The sequence below is a fragment of the Myotis daubentonii genome, chromosome 8 (assembly GCF_963259705.1).
Source record: "Myotis daubentonii chromosome 8, mMyoDau2.1, whole genome shotgun sequence".
Lineage (NCBI taxonomy): Eukaryota > Metazoa > Chordata > Mammalia > Chiroptera > Vespertilionidae > Myotis > Myotis daubentonii.
Genome location: NC_081847.1, coordinates 90895610 through 90913500, shown reverse-complemented (window position 1 = coordinate 90913500; position 17891 = coordinate 90895610). Strand labels below are relative to the sequence as shown.

Below are 17891 nucleotides of genomic sequence, written 5' to 3'. Positions count from 1 at the left end.
AAGTCTGTTAATAAATATGAAATTTATACCTTGAAATGTACACAGCTTTCTTAAAAGTTCTAGTAAATTCCAAGATACCATGCTGATGTCTTAGGTACTTAATCACTTTTTGGCAATGTTTTGTTGTTGTAGACCTTCCACACCAGAAATGAAAATGGGCCGCTTCCTAAACATACTCACTTAGTGCGGCAGAAGCGAGCCTGGATCACCGCCCCCGTGAGTCTGCGGGAAGGAGAGGATCTGTCCAAAAAGAATCCCATCGCCAAGGTACTTTCTAAAGAGGAACAGAAAATGCATGCATATTACCACAGTGTGGTGGAAGAAGACTTGTATGTCCACTTTCAAAGTTAAGGAAAACTCTATAATGTACTTAATTAGGTTTTTAATATTGCAGATGTATTTGAAAATTAGCAAAGCTTAATTTTCAGCAGGAACCTCTAGTTTTAAGATTTTCTTTCTTATATTGACCAGTGTCACCCCAACAAATTTAACTTAAAAAAATAGAAACCCACACCTGAAGCTTATATGATCATGTCACCCAATAAATTTAATTTTAAAAAAAACAACAACTTCCTCTTTCCCATTCTGGAAGAGGCACCATCATTGGTGAAGACATATATATGATTAGGGGCTTTGATTAAATTAAGAGTTAAGGGATCTAGCACCAGTTGAATCTCTGGGTAAATGTTACAATAATCAAAAGTATACGCTGGGGAGGAAAATTTCTTTTTCCTGCTACCCTCCTAGGTTCTCTCCCTGGGAACCTGTTGGACTGACAAAGGAAAAACTAACAGGAGAAAAGTAAACCAGTTTATTAACATGTATATTATGCATGTCACACGGGGAGTATCCAGAGATGAGTAACTCAAAGGTTTGGTTAGAATTCGGGCATCTTAGGAAAGGAACAATTCTTAGAGAAGTGACAAGGCAAAGGAAAAGGACCTTGAATTTGTAGGGGCAGCAAATGGTGGGAAGACAGATATCTGGTAACTGATGGTAGAAAAGACTTGTTAGTAAAGTTATGTGAAGTCTTTGTGCCATCTCAGTACTGAAAAGGGTCTAAAGTTGTCGGTGACGATTAACTTTTGTCCTTGATAGAGGAGAGAGAGATCACCTTTATAAATTTATGTCCTGCGTCTAGACAAATAGGGGGAGGGCAGAGAGCTTTTTAATATCCACTTCTTCTCAATTGCCTTCAGGTCAAAATAAACCTATACCAAGGTGGCATATTTGGGAGTGGCATGTTCTGCCATCCTGTACTTAAAGAGTCATTTTCAAAATGAAAAACTGATACCGAACAGATACGGTGACCATCTATCCAGCTTGAGACCATCTCCGTTAGTGTCGCTGTCCTGGCTCAACAATTTATAACTCCCTTTCATGCTCAGTGTCCTATTTTTCTATGGTTACATCTCATGTGCAAACCTGAGCCCTTGATTTTTTTTTCCCCCTTAACGGTGCTCTAAGTTCTACCCATTTCAGTAAATGGCACTATAATTCCATCCAGTTTTTTAAAAATGGAGCAAGATTATGAGTTTCACCCCTGAAATATGTTCCGGGTCTGCCCACTTCTCTCCACTGCCACCCCCTAGTCCAAGTCAGCGTCATCTCTGACCTGTGTTCCCGAAAGTCTTGACCTGTGTCCCTGCTCTCACTCTTGCCACCCCCATGCCAACCCCTGGCCCCACCACAGTTCATTCTCCCAAAAGCAGCCAGAGTGGTGGGTTGAAAAGACAAATCAAAGCCTGTTCCCCCGCTCCCTGAGACCCTTTCAATTGCTTCCCTTGGGATTTAGTGGCCTTGACCTCCTTGCTGACCTCAGCTCCTAGCGCCCTATCCGCCACTCTGCTACATCCCTCACTGATCTAAGCTCCCATCCGCCACTCTGCTACATCCCTCACTGATCTAAGCTCCCATCCACCACTCTGCTACATCCCTCACTGATCTAAGCTCCCATCCACCACTCTGCTACATCCCTCACTGATCTAAGCTCCCATCCGCCACTCTGCTACATCCCTCACTGATCTAAGCTCCCATCCGCCACTCTGCTACATCCCTCACTGATCTAAGCTCCCATCCGCCACTCTGCTACATCCCTCACTGATCTAAGCTCCCATCCGCCACTCTGCTACATCCCTCACTGATCTAAGCTCCCATCCGCCACTCTGCTACATCCCTCACTGATCTAAGCTCCCATCCGCACTCTGCTACATCCCTCACTGATCTAAGCTCCCATCCGCACTCTGCTACATCCCTCACTGATCTAAGCTCCCATCCGCCACTCTGCTACATCCCTCACTGATCTAAGCTCCCATCCACACTCTGCTACATCCCTCACTGATCTAAACTCCTTCCACATTCCAGCCCCTCCCCTTGGCCCCTCCCTCCCTCTGCTGGAAGCCCCGCCCCACAGGTTCCCTTCCCTCCTCACCCCGTCCCTCTGTCCCATCCCTGTGTCGCTTGGTTTCTGGCGCAGACACTTCTAAGTTTCACTTCACCTTCCAGTCCGTACACGTCGTGCATGACGAGCTCCTGGAGAGGAAGAGCAGCTGCGTAACGGAAGATAGTATTTTCCATTTCCCAGCAACAGGCCGTTTCAAGAAAGCCTTGTAAAACCCGGATTTGTAATCCAGGCGTCACATCCCAGTATGTGTGCGAGCAATTGAGGCTTTCATTTTGGTTCGGTTTGGTTTTCTGAAATACCTCAGTCATTCACACATTCTTTCGTTATGTTTCCCTAAAATGCATTGATTCTTTGGGGTTCAATAGGGAATAAGTCTTCTTACTAATTTTAATTATATAAGTCATTAAGAATAAAATTTACATGAAAAGGAAAAAATCTTGTTAAATTTCCCCAACTTTCCAAATACTCTATCTAGAGATAATATTCCCCTGTTATTTCCATGCTAGATACATTCTGATATTGCAGAAGAGAAAAGAATAAAAATTACATACAAATACACTGGGAAAGGCATCACAGAGCCACCTTATGGTGTGTTTGTCTTTGATAAAGACACGGGAGAACTGAACGTTACCAGCATTCTTGATCGAGAAGCAACGCCGTATTTCCTGGTAAGAACAATTTTATATTTATTAGTTTGAGTTTTTTCATTGGTAACTGTCATGGTTTGTTTTATTATTTTTTTGGTACCATGGCAAGTCATTGCCTTAGGTTAAATCTAATCTCTTCTATGATTTGTGCCATGATTTCAGCTAACTGGTTATGCTTTGGATGAAAGAGGCAACAATCTAGAGAAGCCATTAGAACTGCGCATTAAAGTTCTTGATATCAATGACAACGAGCCCGTGTTCACTCAGGAAGTCTTTGTTGGGTCCGTTGAAGAACTGAGCGCAGCACGTGAGTGTCTGGTGTTTTTATGAATGAATACCCAAAGGCGTTGTAACCCCACTGTGGGGCTGAATGCGACCTCCTGTGACTCCGTGGAGGCTGAGTATTAACCACGGGACAAATAGTAACAAGCCTGTTGCTCTAGGTGCAGAACTGGCTTTTTTGTGATAAGTTCTAAAGATTTTACATGACTTGTTTTATACCCGCAGAACAGATATGGTGGATGGATGTGACATGTTGGATCTCTGTATCAGCTATTCTGCCTTGTAGCAGAAAAGCAGCCATAGAAAGTATGTAAACAAATGGGCATGGCTGTGTTCCAATAAAACTTTATTTACAAAACTGGTGGCCGACTAGCCTTGCCCGCTGGCAATAGTTTGCTGACCTTTGACTCATGTCAGGTTTATTGGCATCATTCAATAGAGTGTTCTACATGAACACTTGCAGGAGAGATTTCTCTCTCTTTTTTAAAATATATTTTTATGATTTCAGAGAGATAGAAACACCAACAATGAGAGAAAATCATCAATCAGCTGCCTCCTGCACGCCCCCTACTGGGGATCAAGCCTGCAACCCAGGCATGTATCTGTTCGTTCTTTTTTTATTAGAGCTATTGTAAATAAATCTGTGGCCCTCCTGTAGCAAGTGTTGGGGACTTCACCCTAAGAATTGTACTACTAACGCTGGTCCTGCCTTTCCTTGTTTTTCTTACTCCTTCAATCCATTCATACTTATTTCTTCGTCCAGTTCAGTTTTTTTGATCTTGGTAAACTGTGGTTTTGATAAACATGTGAAATCCTCCTTGGAACAAGCTGAAATGATACATAAAGTAACATATGTGCATGTGGTCAAGGTTGTTTCATTCTGGATGCCTTTGTTTCTAATGCCAGACACCCTTGTGATGAAAATCAATGCGACAGACGCAGATGAGCCCAATTCCATGAATTCTAAAATTTCCTACAAAATCGTATCTCAGGAGCCTGCTAAGCCCGCAATGTTTTACCTGAATAAAGGCACGGGAGAGATTTATACAGTCAGTAGTACCTTGGACAGAGAGGTACATGAATATTTTATGTTGCTCATCTTCTAAACTCTCCTTTATTCTTTCAGGTTCTCCTCTGTTTCTCTGTTCAGTTTCCTTGCTTTGTTGTGTATTTCTAGTTCCTAGGCTAACACTTGGAATTATCCCCTCCCAGGGATGTGCTGTCCAGTGTGGCAGCCATGGCCATTTGGGGCCATTGGGCTCTTGAAATGTGACTGGTCCAAATTGAGTTGTGCTACAAACAGAAGATGTACCAAACTGGGAATACTTAGTATGAAAAAAGAAAAGAATGCAAAATGCCATCTTAATAATTTTTTGTTGATTACATTTTGAAATAATATTTGGGATACCATAGGTTAGATAAAATATATTTTTAATATTAACATCAGGGTTGGTTTTTTTACTTTTTTGAATGTGGCTGCTAGAAAATTTAAAATTGTCAAGGACAGCACTGTTCTGGGGCCTCTCCAGCCGGGGTTCTGTTTGCCGGAGAGCTTCCTTCGTTTGCAGTTCTGTAATGAAACACTAGGGGGTCTCCTCTACTGCTCAGAGATATGCCTGGGAAGGCAAACAGGTAGAGGTGGCAGCCCTATTATAGAACTATTTGTAAAGGGAAGAATTATCGTGAATCCCAAATTGGAAGAAAATTTGAGTAGGTGTCCTAGAAAGGCTGTTCTCTCAAACATTTCACATTTTTATTTCTAACGGAAAGGAAAAATTTAGAAAAAAGGGATCTAGAAAATTTTACAAGTGCTGCGTACTTGAAGATTTTAACAGTGTGCATGAGTAAAATGGTGATGATCCTAAGAACCATAAATCATCACCCACGTGCAGTCAGTACGTTTTGTATCTCTTGGAAGGATGTTTCACTCTGCCCAGAGAGGGACGGGGTTGTGCCCATGTTCCTACTGAGATCTTGGTAGAATTCAAGAATTTTATTACTCTTAAACCTCTACTCCATGCCTTCAATAAAATTAGAATGGAAAAGCATTATTTTGAAGTAGTGTGACTTTTTAATAAGCTGCTGTCCCTGAAGTATGGCAAGTTTAGCCCATAATCTGCCTTATCGGGCATTTACACATGCCAGGTGCACGCCACACCTTTTACGTAGATGAACCCATTTAATCCACCTAGAAACCCAGTGAGGCAGATCCATTCATTATCCATCCCTTTTACACAGGAGGACACAGGGGGTCAAAGGAAGTGAGTGTATCCAGCACAGCCAGTAAGGGACAGAGCCAGCACTGGAGCCAGGCGCGGCCACTGCCGTCCTCCTGTCACTGAGTTCTGCCCCGCACAGCCACCCACACACGGTGCTGGCTGCCCACCTGTGACCTCCACCCGCCACACAGATGGAGGCGCTGTGGGGGCATGGGGAAGAGCAGGGTTCACTTGAGGTGAACATCTGAGATGCCGCTCTCTAGGGCACCTTCTCTAAGAATCAGATCTCTCGGGGTGTCCGGACAAAGGTCCAGGTCACCACATTTTGCCTTCACTGGCCAGGTTTTCCTGGTAACTAGGTCTCTCTGGCTTAACTATTAGCTGAAAATGAAGTGTAGGGTAGAAAGAACCGATCCCTGTATTCTCGCCATCACTGCCAAGGTAGAGCAAAAGCCACTTTGAACAGCACTCTTGTGCACAAACTGGTTTAAGGAGAGACTCATCTCCTAACAATATCACCAAGGACATCTTTAAGAAACTGACTACCAGCAACTCCTCCAGGCTTCTCTGCCCCTTCTGGAAAATGGCTGGCAGCAAACAAACGTCTTCACACGGATAACGGCAGATCAGGAACTTACTGATGAGTAAACTGCACTGTGGTGCGTCTCCTTGATGGTGAAGTGAATAAAGCCAGGAAGACAGGTTTGGAGGCTTGGTGTTCACCCCAGGGGTGTTTGCGTTGCCCTGCAGGAACGCAGCAGCTACACTCTGACAGTGGAAGCCAGAGACGGCAAAGAAGGAGAAGTAACGGATAAGCCTGCCAAGCAAGCTCAAGTTCAGATCCGTATTTTGGACGTCAATGACAATATACCCGTGGTGGAGAGTCAAAGGGTAACTATTATCTTTATAACCAATGTATCTACTTATTCATACCTTAGTTTTACCTAAAAATGTATGACGTAGGTGTGTGTGTGTGTGTGTGTGTGTGGCATTAACATGAAAATCCTGTGCTCATGATTTGCAGTATGAAGGGACAGTTGAAGAAAACCGAGCCAATGTAGAAGTGATGCGCATAAAAGTGCTGGACAGAGATGAGAGAGGCTCGGATAATTGGTTAGCAAACTTTACATTTGTGTCCGGAAATGAAAAGGGTTATTTCCGCATAGAAACTGATAATCAAACTAATGAAGGAATCGTGATCCTTATTAAGGTAAGCACTATGTCTGTAGCCCTTTCCCCAGAACAAACTCATGGAACCAGTTTAAGGAATATTAACTGATATTGAATGTCCATTAACTTCCTTAGGAAAAGAAATCACTTCAAATTGTTCATAATAAATATGTTTTTTAAATGACATTGACCTTTAAAAAAATTAATTGGGGATGTTTCATAATCCTCCTCACAGTTACGAATATCACATTGGCAGATTTTTAACTGCATGTTATCAATATGAGTTGGAATACTCAGTGCTGCTGTGTTAAATGGTCCTATGCAACATTAAAATCACATGTGGGTGCGTGTGTGTTCTAGTTCTCTCTTTTGAACAATTCCCTTTGGTTTTGCCTTTCTAGGAATTAGATTATGAAGAAATAAAGCATCTTGACTTCAGCGTTATTGTCACTAATAAAGCCACTTTCCACAAGTCAGTTAAGAGTGAATATAAGCCCACACCCATCCCCATCAAAGTCAAGGTGAAGAATGTGAAGGAAGGCATTCATTTCAAAAGCAGCACCATCTCCATTCGCACCAGCGAGAGCATGGAAAAAACAAGCCTGAGCCAAGTAATTGGGAAATTTCAAGCTTTTGACGAAGACACTGGACAAGCAGCCCGTGTAAAGTAAGACATAGTGACAAATAGAATTGCTCGTTGTAAATTACTCTCAATGCCTGTTTACGACAAAACCACAATGAAAGGCGAACAGTTCATTTCTTCCCACCCAGCACTCTAATTCCCCAGCGGCCTACAGATGAACTTTCCCAGAGCTGTCCCTGCAGCTGAGAGGCAGGGAGCCATTTCCCCTGGTCCGCTCCCTCCACCCCGAGTGTGAGGCAGAGGCTGGGTCCCTGCCTCAGAGAGTTCTGGCTAGCAAGGCTGAAAAACAGCAAAGGAAGTAGCAAATTGTATTGCAAATTTCGCTTGATACCAGGTTGGTTAAAAGAAATAGTTGCCGCATGTATTTTAATGTGGAGAAACCAGTATCATTTGCACATCAATCCTGGAAATGACTCTTCATTGAAACCATGCTGTTTGGTGCAGGGATGGAGGAACCTTGGTCTTGGTCATGGTGGCTTTTACTCGGATACTTGGATTGAGAGCCCACTAGATGGCACCACTGTGCCTGCGGAAGGGACTGGGCTGTGCCCCCTTAGAGCGACACCTTAGGTTTGCATGATGGGTAAATGTGCAGAGTAAAACTACATCTTAGATAGCAGGTCCAGGCCCGGGGAAGACGAATCTACAGACGGTTACTTACGGAGCCCAGTTAGTCACTCCGGTCAAATATAAAGACGCCCCGCCTGCCACCCACACGCACAGCCGGTCCTCCTGTCAGCCAGGGTGGTTTGGTTGCCTCGCTGTCCTTGCACCTGGGAAATCTTCCCTTTGCGTCCCTGGGTGCCAGCACTTTGAAAACAGTGTGTCGACGTGCGTGGTCAACCACAGCAAGAATGCTGAATGCCCTGCAACAGTCTCTTTCCTTTGGGTGACTTCTTTTTTTAAAAATATATTTTTATTCATTTCAGAGAGGATGGGAGAAGGAGAGAGACACACAAACATCAGTGATGAGAGAATCATTGATCGGCTGCCTCCCGCACGCCTGACACGGGGATTGAACCCACAACCTTGGCAAGTGCCCTAACGGGGATTAATCCGTGACCTCCTAGTTCATAGGTCGATGCTGAACCACTGAGCCACACTAGCCGGGCTTGGTGTCTCCTAATAGAATTCATCATCCAAGAGTAGCAAATTGCCTTTTCCCAAAATAATATTAACAAACAGCCTCCACTGTGTTTTCTGCAATGTCTTGGTGACCCTGTGTTGCCCACCATACCTGCAGGAACCGCCCTGCTTCTTGGGAGTTTTGTGGTCTAGTCTTTATTTCCAAGGCTCCAGCCCTAACAAGGCCGTCCCTACGGGGATCCCCAGCCCTGAGGACGCATACTCTCTGACCATTTCTCACTGCTGCCCACTGAGAGCCTTACAGGTTCTAGTTCATTATCCTGCAATAATACTGGGCTATTTATTGAAACTTCTATTTCCCACCTATTTAACTTTGGCTGCTATTTTTATTAAGGGTGATAAATATTTCAAAATATATGTTCTGCCTGGAAAAAAATAATGAACCATGTTCCTTATTTCTCAAAAGGATTTTCTTTCATTCTCTAGCATGCAATGACAGAACTTCAGTGTGAGAAAGAGCTTAAAGGTCTATTCAGACCTCCTATTGAACAGATAAGGAATGGGATGCACAACTAAATTAAATCATTTTCTAATGTTTCCCTAACTGATTAGTGGTTGCTATTTAGAAATGCTGACAGGGACAGAAGAATTACTTCGTTAACTTTGTCATAATTTACTGTTTTACTGATTATTCACATGCATCCACTGTTTATCGATATTTGGCATAACATGTGAGCCGCCATCCTACTCTGATGTCTATAATTTCTACCGTAGAGAAGAGAGAAAATTCTGAAAATGCGATCACATACATGGGAAATGTGATCCTTCTTACTAAGACTCTGCCTGTATTATTATAAGTATGAATGTGGGAAACCATTGACATCAGTTAAGTCCAGGCTTTAAAATTCTAGACATGAAATTTAGAAATACTTGTGAAAATCCAAATGTATCATCCTTTACTGGTAGAAATATTAAAAAGCAGAAATTTCAGTTAAAGTATATAATTGGAATTTTTTAAATAGCAATGTAAACAAGTATTGCTATAAATTAGCAAACAGCCACTTAACAGAAAATAAATTATCAATCTGGTTAACTGAACCAAATACTCATTGGCTTATGTTTGGATTCAGTTATTTGTAAACGCAATGGTATTAAATTACATACATTTCTGAAGACATAATATGAAAGTTCTCCTTGCCTTTCTCAGTTACCTCCTTCCACACTGATTCTCCTGGCTTTGAGGGAAGAAACCCAGAAATCACTTCATCAGCATTGCTTTCACTTTGAACCATTTCCCACTGAAAGAAGCCTTATTGCTCTTAGCGATCAACAATATTCCAAAATGTTAAAGTACTTCCATTTTTAAAGTTGGTCTTTTTAAATATTGATAATAAACAATATGATGCCAATAAACAATAGAATGTGAGACCCCTTTTCTCCGCCGGGTCTCGTTGGGTAACTACATCATTCTCCAAAGGTTTACCCCACACTTCAGGGAGAGCAGGCTGAGAGCTAGAGACAGACTTGTGAACCTCTGCCGAGCAGGCAAAGGATGGCCGCCCTTGTGTGTATGTCTTGAGTTACAGGAACAAGGCAGGTTCCAAAGTAAGTGTTGTATGCAGTAAAGAGAGGAGCTTTTAGGATGGTTTCAGGAAATTAAAAGCATTTCAAATTAATGCCTATAACAAGAACATATACAGTGAAGCAAAATTTAAACTTGAAAAAGTTGTAAATATTAGAGAGGCACAGTTTATCCAGAATTCAAAATTAATTTTGTTTGTTTTAAACAGATATACCAAATTGGAAGATATAGACAACTGGGTCTCTGTGGATTCTGTCACATCTGAGATTAAACTTGTAAAATTTCCTGATTTTGAATCCAGATATGTCCAAAATGGTACATACACTGTAAAGATTTTAGCTATCTCAGAAGGTAAGTTATTAAATAATGTTTTTCTTGGTTATATATGGTTTGATGTTATTTTCCACCAACACAGACCTTCCTTTTGATCTTATAGAAAAATCTCTCCAGTGGAGAAATTTTCACATTTCTACTTATTTAATGGATTAAAAGATATTACGTGATCTAACTATGAAAAATATCTAGGATAGGAAGTGTCCTAATTTGTTAGGACCTTCTTATGAAAATGGCAAGAAAATTCAAACTATGCTTGTTATCAGCAATAGAATCAGAATATACGTATTTGTTTCTTCCCTTTAAGATTCTCCTAGAAAAACCATCACTGGCACTGTTGTGATCACGGTGGAAGACATCAATGACAACTGCCCCACCCTGGTGGACCCAGTGCTGAACGTCTGTGATGACGTGCAGTATGTGAACGTGACGGCGAGGGACCTGGACGGGTACCCAAACAGTGACCCTTTCACTTTCGTCATTGTTGACAAACCAGCTGGCATGGCAGAGGAATGGAAAATCGTACACAAAGAAAGTAAGCCAAGTCACTGGCTGACACGTCAAAATATTAAGACAAATTGAAAACCTTTATACTAGAGGCTGGGTTTCTTTTATAAATTATACTAGAGGCCCGGCGCACGAATCTGTGCACGGGCGGGGTCCAGGCGGCAGCCCCTATCAGGCGATCAGGCCGAGAAGGGGGAGGGGACATGGGCGGTTGGTGGGCGGCCCCACCCCCTGGTTGAACTCAGGTCAAACTCCCGGTGGAGGGGACGATCTGCATATGACCTTTTACTATATAGGATTTCCAATACAGTTTTCAAAGGGGTTAGAAAATGAGGTTTTGAACTTGGGCATAGGGTCCTTTGTCTGGCTCGAATCCAATATCCCATTTGGAACAACAGAAGAGGGAGAGAAGAAAAATCACCCAATGTCCTAATGATAGCTGGGCGTTCTCTAAATTGCTCTTGAAGATGTGACTGTGTCTCACAAGCTGAGGAGCATCTTGCCCGTCTAAGCAAAAAGTAACATTTATTGATCACTTATCATGTGCCAGGCACTCTGCTGGCCCTTCAGACACATGATCTCATTTAATCCTTTCTCCATACATTATTCCTTCATTCTAGCTGAGGAAACCTTGATTTAACTAAAGTTAGGTAGCTTGTTCAAGGTCACGAAGTGATGGACACCCACGAAGGAGGGTCTCTGTGACCCTCCATGCCAGACAGCCTTATGCTTATGGCCACATCCCGGACATAGCTCTCTCAGAAGGTAAGTCCGCCTTCTGGATGTGAGCCTCCGGTGCCCTTCGGGTGGTTTTGAATGTGCCAAAGACCAACACCCCCCCACACCCCCCCGGAAGACTTTTTTCCTGAACAATTAGTGTTCGTTTTCTAAAGTTTCAAATATCATACCCAAGTTTTTCTTAATTTACAGATCTATTGTTAAACATTTAAAGTTTAACAACTCTTCACAGTCACTTTACAAGGCTTTCAGTAATGTTAAAGCTGGTGACAGGCACCATGAGTTAATTATGCTCTTCTCTCTGTTGTCTGTTTGAAATTTCCTGGATAAATTTTTTGTGTGAAATGATAAAATAAAGGTCATTCAATAGAAGTACCATTTAACTCACCACTTGTGTGTCACTGTATTCCCAGTACATAAAATAGTTGATAGTATTTGGCAAACCACACACATTTGTTAAGACTAATCATCATAAAAGTCCGGCATGTCTCACTCCTATCCTTTGCTCTTCACCCACATATTTGGAGTGTCTGGACTAAGCAAGAAATTAGACCAAACCCTTTTCATACCAACATGCCAGCCCACCTCTGGGGTGTCTCCAAAAGTGGATAGTTTCACCTTCCCTCCCCCCAAAAGGAAAAAAAATAGAGCCATGAAGAAAGGATGAAGCTTCTAGCTGGTGCTAAATGTTATTGGCCACGAAAAACTGTTTCTAGCCCAGACAGCGTGGCTCAGTGGTTGAGCATCAACCCATGCACCAAGAGCCAGTTCCATTCCCGGTCAAGGGCACATGCCCGGCTGCCGGCTCAATCCCCAGCAGGGGGTGGCAGGAGGCAGCCAATCCATGTCGATGTTTCTGTCTCTCTCCTTTCCTCTCTCCCTAAAATCAATAAAAACTTACTTTAAAAATAAAACGTTTCCATAACTCACTCTTGCCCTTCACGGTAACCGCTCATTTCGCTCCCTCTTGCCTCTTCCCCCACAGGCACCAGCGTGCTGCTGCAGCAACGCAAGCGGAAGCCGGGGAGAAGCGACATCCAGCTCCTGGTTTCAGACAGCCAGGGCTTCAGCTGCTCGGAGAAGCAGATCCTGAAGCTCACGGTGTGCAAGTGCGTGGACGGCAGCGGCTGCGTGGAAGCGCTGCGCGGCGGCCACGTGGGCCTGGGGCCGGCCGCCATTGCGCTGATCATCTTGGCGCTTCTGCTCTTGCTGCGTGAGTACTCCGTTTGGCTCCTTGGGTCATTAAGGGCTTTCCTGGAGTTGTTACCATAGTCGTCGTGGGTTCCTTTACCGTCATCCTCACCCACTGAACACCGAGGGTGAGGAGGGAAACCAGGATTGATCATGGGGGAATTCACCAAAGGTTATTAGAGCACGCCTCAGAACTTGGTTGTATAAGAGTGTATCATTTTCTGATTTAAATCACCAAAGCTACCATGCATATCTTCAGCAACCTTTTAACATAGACAACGCTGGGGTCCCCATTTAAAAAAAAAACAACACATTTTTTTTAATGTTTGGATTACAGTTTACATTCAGTATTATTTTGTATTAGCTTCAGGTGCACAGCATAATGGTTAGACAATCATGTACTTTGCTACGCGTTCCCCCTGATATTTCCAGTACCTGCCTGGCACCATACATAGCTATTACAATATTGGCCGTATTCCCTGTGCTGCACTGGATATCACTGTGACCACTTTGAACTACCAAGTTGTACTTCTTAATCCCTTCACCTTTTGCACCCAGTCCCCCAACCTCCCTCCCCGCTGGGCACCCGCAGTCTGGTCTCTGTCTGTGAGTCTGCTTCTGTTTTTTTTGTTTATTTGTGTTCTTTAGATTCCACATGTGAGTGAAATCCTGTGGCATCTGCCCTTCTCTGACTGACCTCGAGTAGGTGGTGCCCCCGTTTGAGCAGGTCTGTGGGCAAGGCCCTGGTCTCTTCTTCGCTGCCCAGTGCCTAGGACAGGGCCTTGCCCACAGGAGGCACTCAGACAAGATTGGGTGCCTGAATTTGCGTTATGGATACAAGGTTATTTCACAAGCTCATCTTATTCTCATTCATCTTTGCTTTGCACATTCAACTGGTCAGAGCCCACCTCCCCGACCGTCTGCGTGGCTTGCCCTTCATCTCCCCAGACCCTCTGCATGGCTTGCCCTTCATCTCCCCAGACCCTCTGCGTGGCTTGCCCTTCAGTGGGGCCCACAGCATTGAGACTTCTGTACTTCCCAACAGTGAGGACCCGTCCTGCCTGCCTTGCATGTCCTCCAAGACCTCAGGGTTCCTTTCATGAGAGAACAAAGGACTGCAGTCTGGGGTCACGTGGAAGACCACTGCCCCTGACCACTGAACGTGGGCAGAGGGCCGTTTCCGAAGCAGCCCGGCCATTTCAGTGACAGGGAGAGCTTGGCAAAGCCATCAGTAGGTGTGCGATTGAGTGCACACCACTCTACAGTGTACAGTGTGCTTTCGTACCATCGTCTCTGCTTTATGATACAGACACACACCAGTAAGTGACTTCCCTCAGTTCCTCAGGCTGGTAGGGAGGTCCCGGAGCTGGGGAATCCCTACCCTGCCTTCTCACTCACATTCCCCGGGGCCTACAGTGGCACTTGGCACCTGGTACACCTTTGACAAATATTTGCTGAATTTGCACAAATGTTGAACTGCCCCTGGCTGATTTCAATCTTTTTATTGCTCACAGTAGCTACAGTGACTGTGCTGTCAACTGTTAATATAAGAAATGTCTAGGGCAGGGGTGGGCAAACTTTTTGACTCGAGGGCCACAATGGGTTCTTAAACTGGACCGGAGGGCCGGAACAAAAGCATGGATGGAGTGTTTGTGTGAACTAATATAAATTCAAAGTAAACATCATTACATAAAAGGGTATGGTCTTTTTTTTTTTTTAGTTTTATTCATTTCAAATGGGCCGGATCCGGCCCGCGGGCCGTAGTTTGCCCACGGCTGGTCTAGGGAGTCATCATTTCGTCACTGGAAGCTGCCTAATGGGAGTGGCAGTAACACCCAATTCCGGTGGACTGTGCACAGGTGTAGTTAGTCTTTACGACCTTGATGGAGAGGCCAGCATTGGCCTTCACTTCCCCCTGGAGGCAGAATGAGATTTAAGGGGGGAGCTCTGAAATTGTACTGAGTAGTTGATCTATCCTATGGGGTTTTAATGAAGAATCGTTTTAGAAGGAAGTACTCAAGTAACTCAAAGGTAGATTTGAACCTCAGTGAGTCTGCCTTTTGCCCACCTCTACTCTAAGAGAAAGTGGTGAAGTATTATAGAAATTCAAATGTGCTCAAATATTTGAGCATGTTAAAATGTTTCTACCCTTAGAAGCTTTTGATTTTTTTTAACACATATAATTTTTTGGATAGTGGATATTCTCATATTAGAAATGAAAGTGGCCTAAACAGTTTAGCTCAGTGGATAGAGCGTTGGCACGAGGACCAAAGGGTCCTGGGTTCGATTCCAGTCAAGAGCATGCACCTCTGTTGCAGGATCCTCCCCGGCCCAGGCCCTAGTCAGGGCATGTGCAGAAGGCAACCAATGCATGTGTTTCTCTCACATCGATATTTCTCTGTCTTTCCCTCTCTCTTCCACTCTCTCTAAAAAAATCAATAGAAAAATATCCTCAAGTGAGGATTTAATAAATATATAAAAATAAGGATGAAAATGGTTTAAAAAAATTGAAGTCTTTAAGTTGGGTTTGATGATTTAGATACTATTGTATTCAGTCTTGGTGTTCCACTCAGTAGCCAGACACAGCCTCTTCCTGATGGACAAGGCCTCTAAATCTGTAGGACCCCACATCCTGCCTGTAGACTTCGGTGTGCCTCTCCCACAACAAGCTTGGCGAGGTTGGATCAGGGTGAAGAAAAGAAAAAGAAAAAAATAGGGTTGTAAATAAGTGAAGACTGAATTCCAGGAAGTGATATATGCAAATTCCAAAATTATATGACACATTTAAAATTAAGTTGGGACTAACGTTTTTTGTGCTTAATTTTGTTTCTGTCCAGTTGTACCACTTTTACTGCTGATGTGGCAGTGTGGAGAAGGCGCCAAGGGCTTCGCCCCCATTCCTGGCACCGTGGAGATGCTGCACGCTTGGAATAACGAAGGGGCACCACCTGAAGACAAGGTCAGATCATGGGATAAGCATGGAACTCGTCTTCTTTTCTGATTTTAAGGGTCCTTGGGAAGTGTTTCTAACATGTTAGGTCATGAGACAGTAACGTGGTCCTTACAGATTTCATTCGCATGCCTTTAAATGAGACATATTTTGTGTTCGTTGCTAGGGCAGAGTTGAGGTGGCTTTGCTGTACTGTGGCAGGTCTGGGTTACAAAGAATGTAGAAAAGGGGTCAGGTCGTGACACGGGGAATGTAGAACAAAGGTTAGAGAGAACAAGAGTGTGTAGAGATTTAGGATGAAAATATTTCTTATTGCCAATACTAAATGGGCAGTTTTTCACAACCAGATGTTCCTGCATTTTCATTTCCTCGGTACATAGCATTGGCAGAGGTAAGCCCACCACCCATTACAGTTGTAAAAGATTATGAAACCCCCTCTTCTACCTACTTAATAGCATCTCCTGTTTCTCTTCACTGGGTCTTCACCCCGAGTCTCTCATCACAATCTGCAGTGAGCTTCATGTCTAATAGGATATGATTTAGCATCAAACATCTGAGAATGCAGAACAGCAATGGCTGAAGTATACATGTGGGCGGTCCAGGACCAACATGATGATCCCATATGGCGGCCGGCTCCTTTTTCCTTATTGTCCCTTCACAGATGAGTTCCATCCCCTGCTGTCTTCATGCTCCAGACACTAACTTCTGTCCCCACATTCCCAAAAGCAGACAGGAAAAAGGTGAAGACCCACCCCTGAAAAACATTTCCAAAGGACACATCCTCCATATCTGCCAGAAAGCCCATTCACCAGCCTTAGTCAGGTGGCACTTCTACCAGCAATGGAGGCTTAAAAACAGAATCTGTATTTGCGATGACCATGTATCCAGCTAGACAAAAAATAATGGTTCTATCATCATAAAGAGGCTTTAAACTCTAGACCAGTGATGGCCAACCTTTTGAGCTCGGCGTGTCAGCATTTTGAAAAACCCTAACTTAACTCTGGTGCCGTGTCACATATAGAAATTTTTTGATATTTGCAACCATAGTAAACAAAGACTTATATTTTTGATATTTATTTTATATATTTAAATGCCATTTAACAAAGAAAAATCAACCAAAAAAATGAGTTCGCGTGTCACCTCTGACACGCGTATCATAGGTTCACCATCACTACTCTAGAGGAAAGTTGGAATGCAATTGGTGCCAACAGAGTAAATAAGCCATGACCATATATATATATGGCTAATATGCAAAGTGTCCCCTCAGGAGTTCGACCACTCGCTATGACATGCACTGACCACCAGGGGGTAGCATGGAACAAAGGAAAACCCCAGCCAGCAGCTGGCAGCTGGGGAAGGGAGGCCCCAGCCGGTCGCTGGAAGGCCCCGATCGGCCCTGATCGTCGGCCAGGCCTAGGGACCCTACCCATGCATGAATTTCACGCACCGGTCCTCGAGTATTTTAATAACTTTTGTTTTCTCCTTGGATTATAATCATCTAAAAAAACAGGAAGGTAGAAGGGGGGTCTTTAGAAGCCTTAAAGAAAAGTTATTCGACCCAAAATTGTTTTCCGAATTTGTTTCTATGGAAAGAGCTTATTGTGTGCCCACTTAGCTCAGATCCTACCACCCGGACGGACGCTTCACCCCTCCGGCTCGGTTCTCAACTGCATTTGCCCTCACAGGTGGTGCCATCGCTGCTGACAGCGGATCGCAGAGAGAGTGTGGCCGTGGGCAGCGGAATGGGGGGCATGGCAGCCAAGGAGACCACCGTGAAAGGAGGCAGCTCCGCTTCCTTCACCAGAGTGCAGCATGACATGTCCGAGGCGGACGGACGGTGGGAGGAACACAGGAGCCACCTCTCCGGGGGCACCACCCTGGTCACGGGGATAGCAGGAGCCCTCCAAGGCGGCGAAACCGTCAGGACCACCAGGGCCACAGGGATCTACAGAGACATGGCTGGAGCTCGTGCGGCTGCTGGTGCCATGAGTGAGGAATTCCTAGGAAGCTATTTCACTGAGGTAAGGGTTGGGTGGTAGGTTTGGGAGAAAAACTGTGTCTATGTGAATGTGATATGATTAGGCTAGTTATTGCCTTGGATCTGGATGGGACTTTGTTATTTCTTTTTTGAAAGAGACT

At 44.0% G+C, this 17891-nt stretch overlaps 1 protein-coding gene and 1 long non-coding RNA gene across 2 annotated transcripts in view; one reads left to right on the top strand and one right to left on the bottom strand.

The window, feature by feature from the left end:
- The window catches only part of LOC132240056 (uncharacterized), a 397852-nt gene that overhangs the window by 345801 nt on the left and 34160 nt on the right, over positions 1 to 17891 (bottom strand). The window lies entirely within an intron of this gene.
- Positions 1 to 17891, top strand: part of DSG2 (desmoglein 2) — a 35233-nt gene that overhangs the window by 13833 nt on the left and 3509 nt on the right. The window contains exons 3-14 of the mRNA XM_059707408.1: positions 133 to 267; positions 2911 to 3072; positions 3214 to 3358; positions 4240 to 4406; positions 6303 to 6443; positions 6577 to 6762; positions 7124 to 7389; positions 10242 to 10384; positions 10674 to 10901; positions 12597 to 12824; positions 15640 to 15761; positions 17438 to 17773. Of these exons, the coding sequence (XP_059563391.1) occupies positions 133 to 267; positions 2911 to 3072; positions 3214 to 3358; positions 4240 to 4406; positions 6303 to 6443; positions 6577 to 6762; positions 7124 to 7389; positions 10242 to 10384; positions 10674 to 10901; positions 12597 to 12824; positions 15640 to 15761; positions 17438 to 17773 (2259 nt within the window). The remainder of the gene's footprint in view (positions 1 to 132; positions 268 to 2910; positions 3073 to 3213; positions 3359 to 4239; positions 4407 to 6302; positions 6444 to 6576; positions 6763 to 7123; positions 7390 to 10241; positions 10385 to 10673; positions 10902 to 12596; positions 12825 to 15639; positions 15762 to 17437; positions 17774 to 17891) is intronic.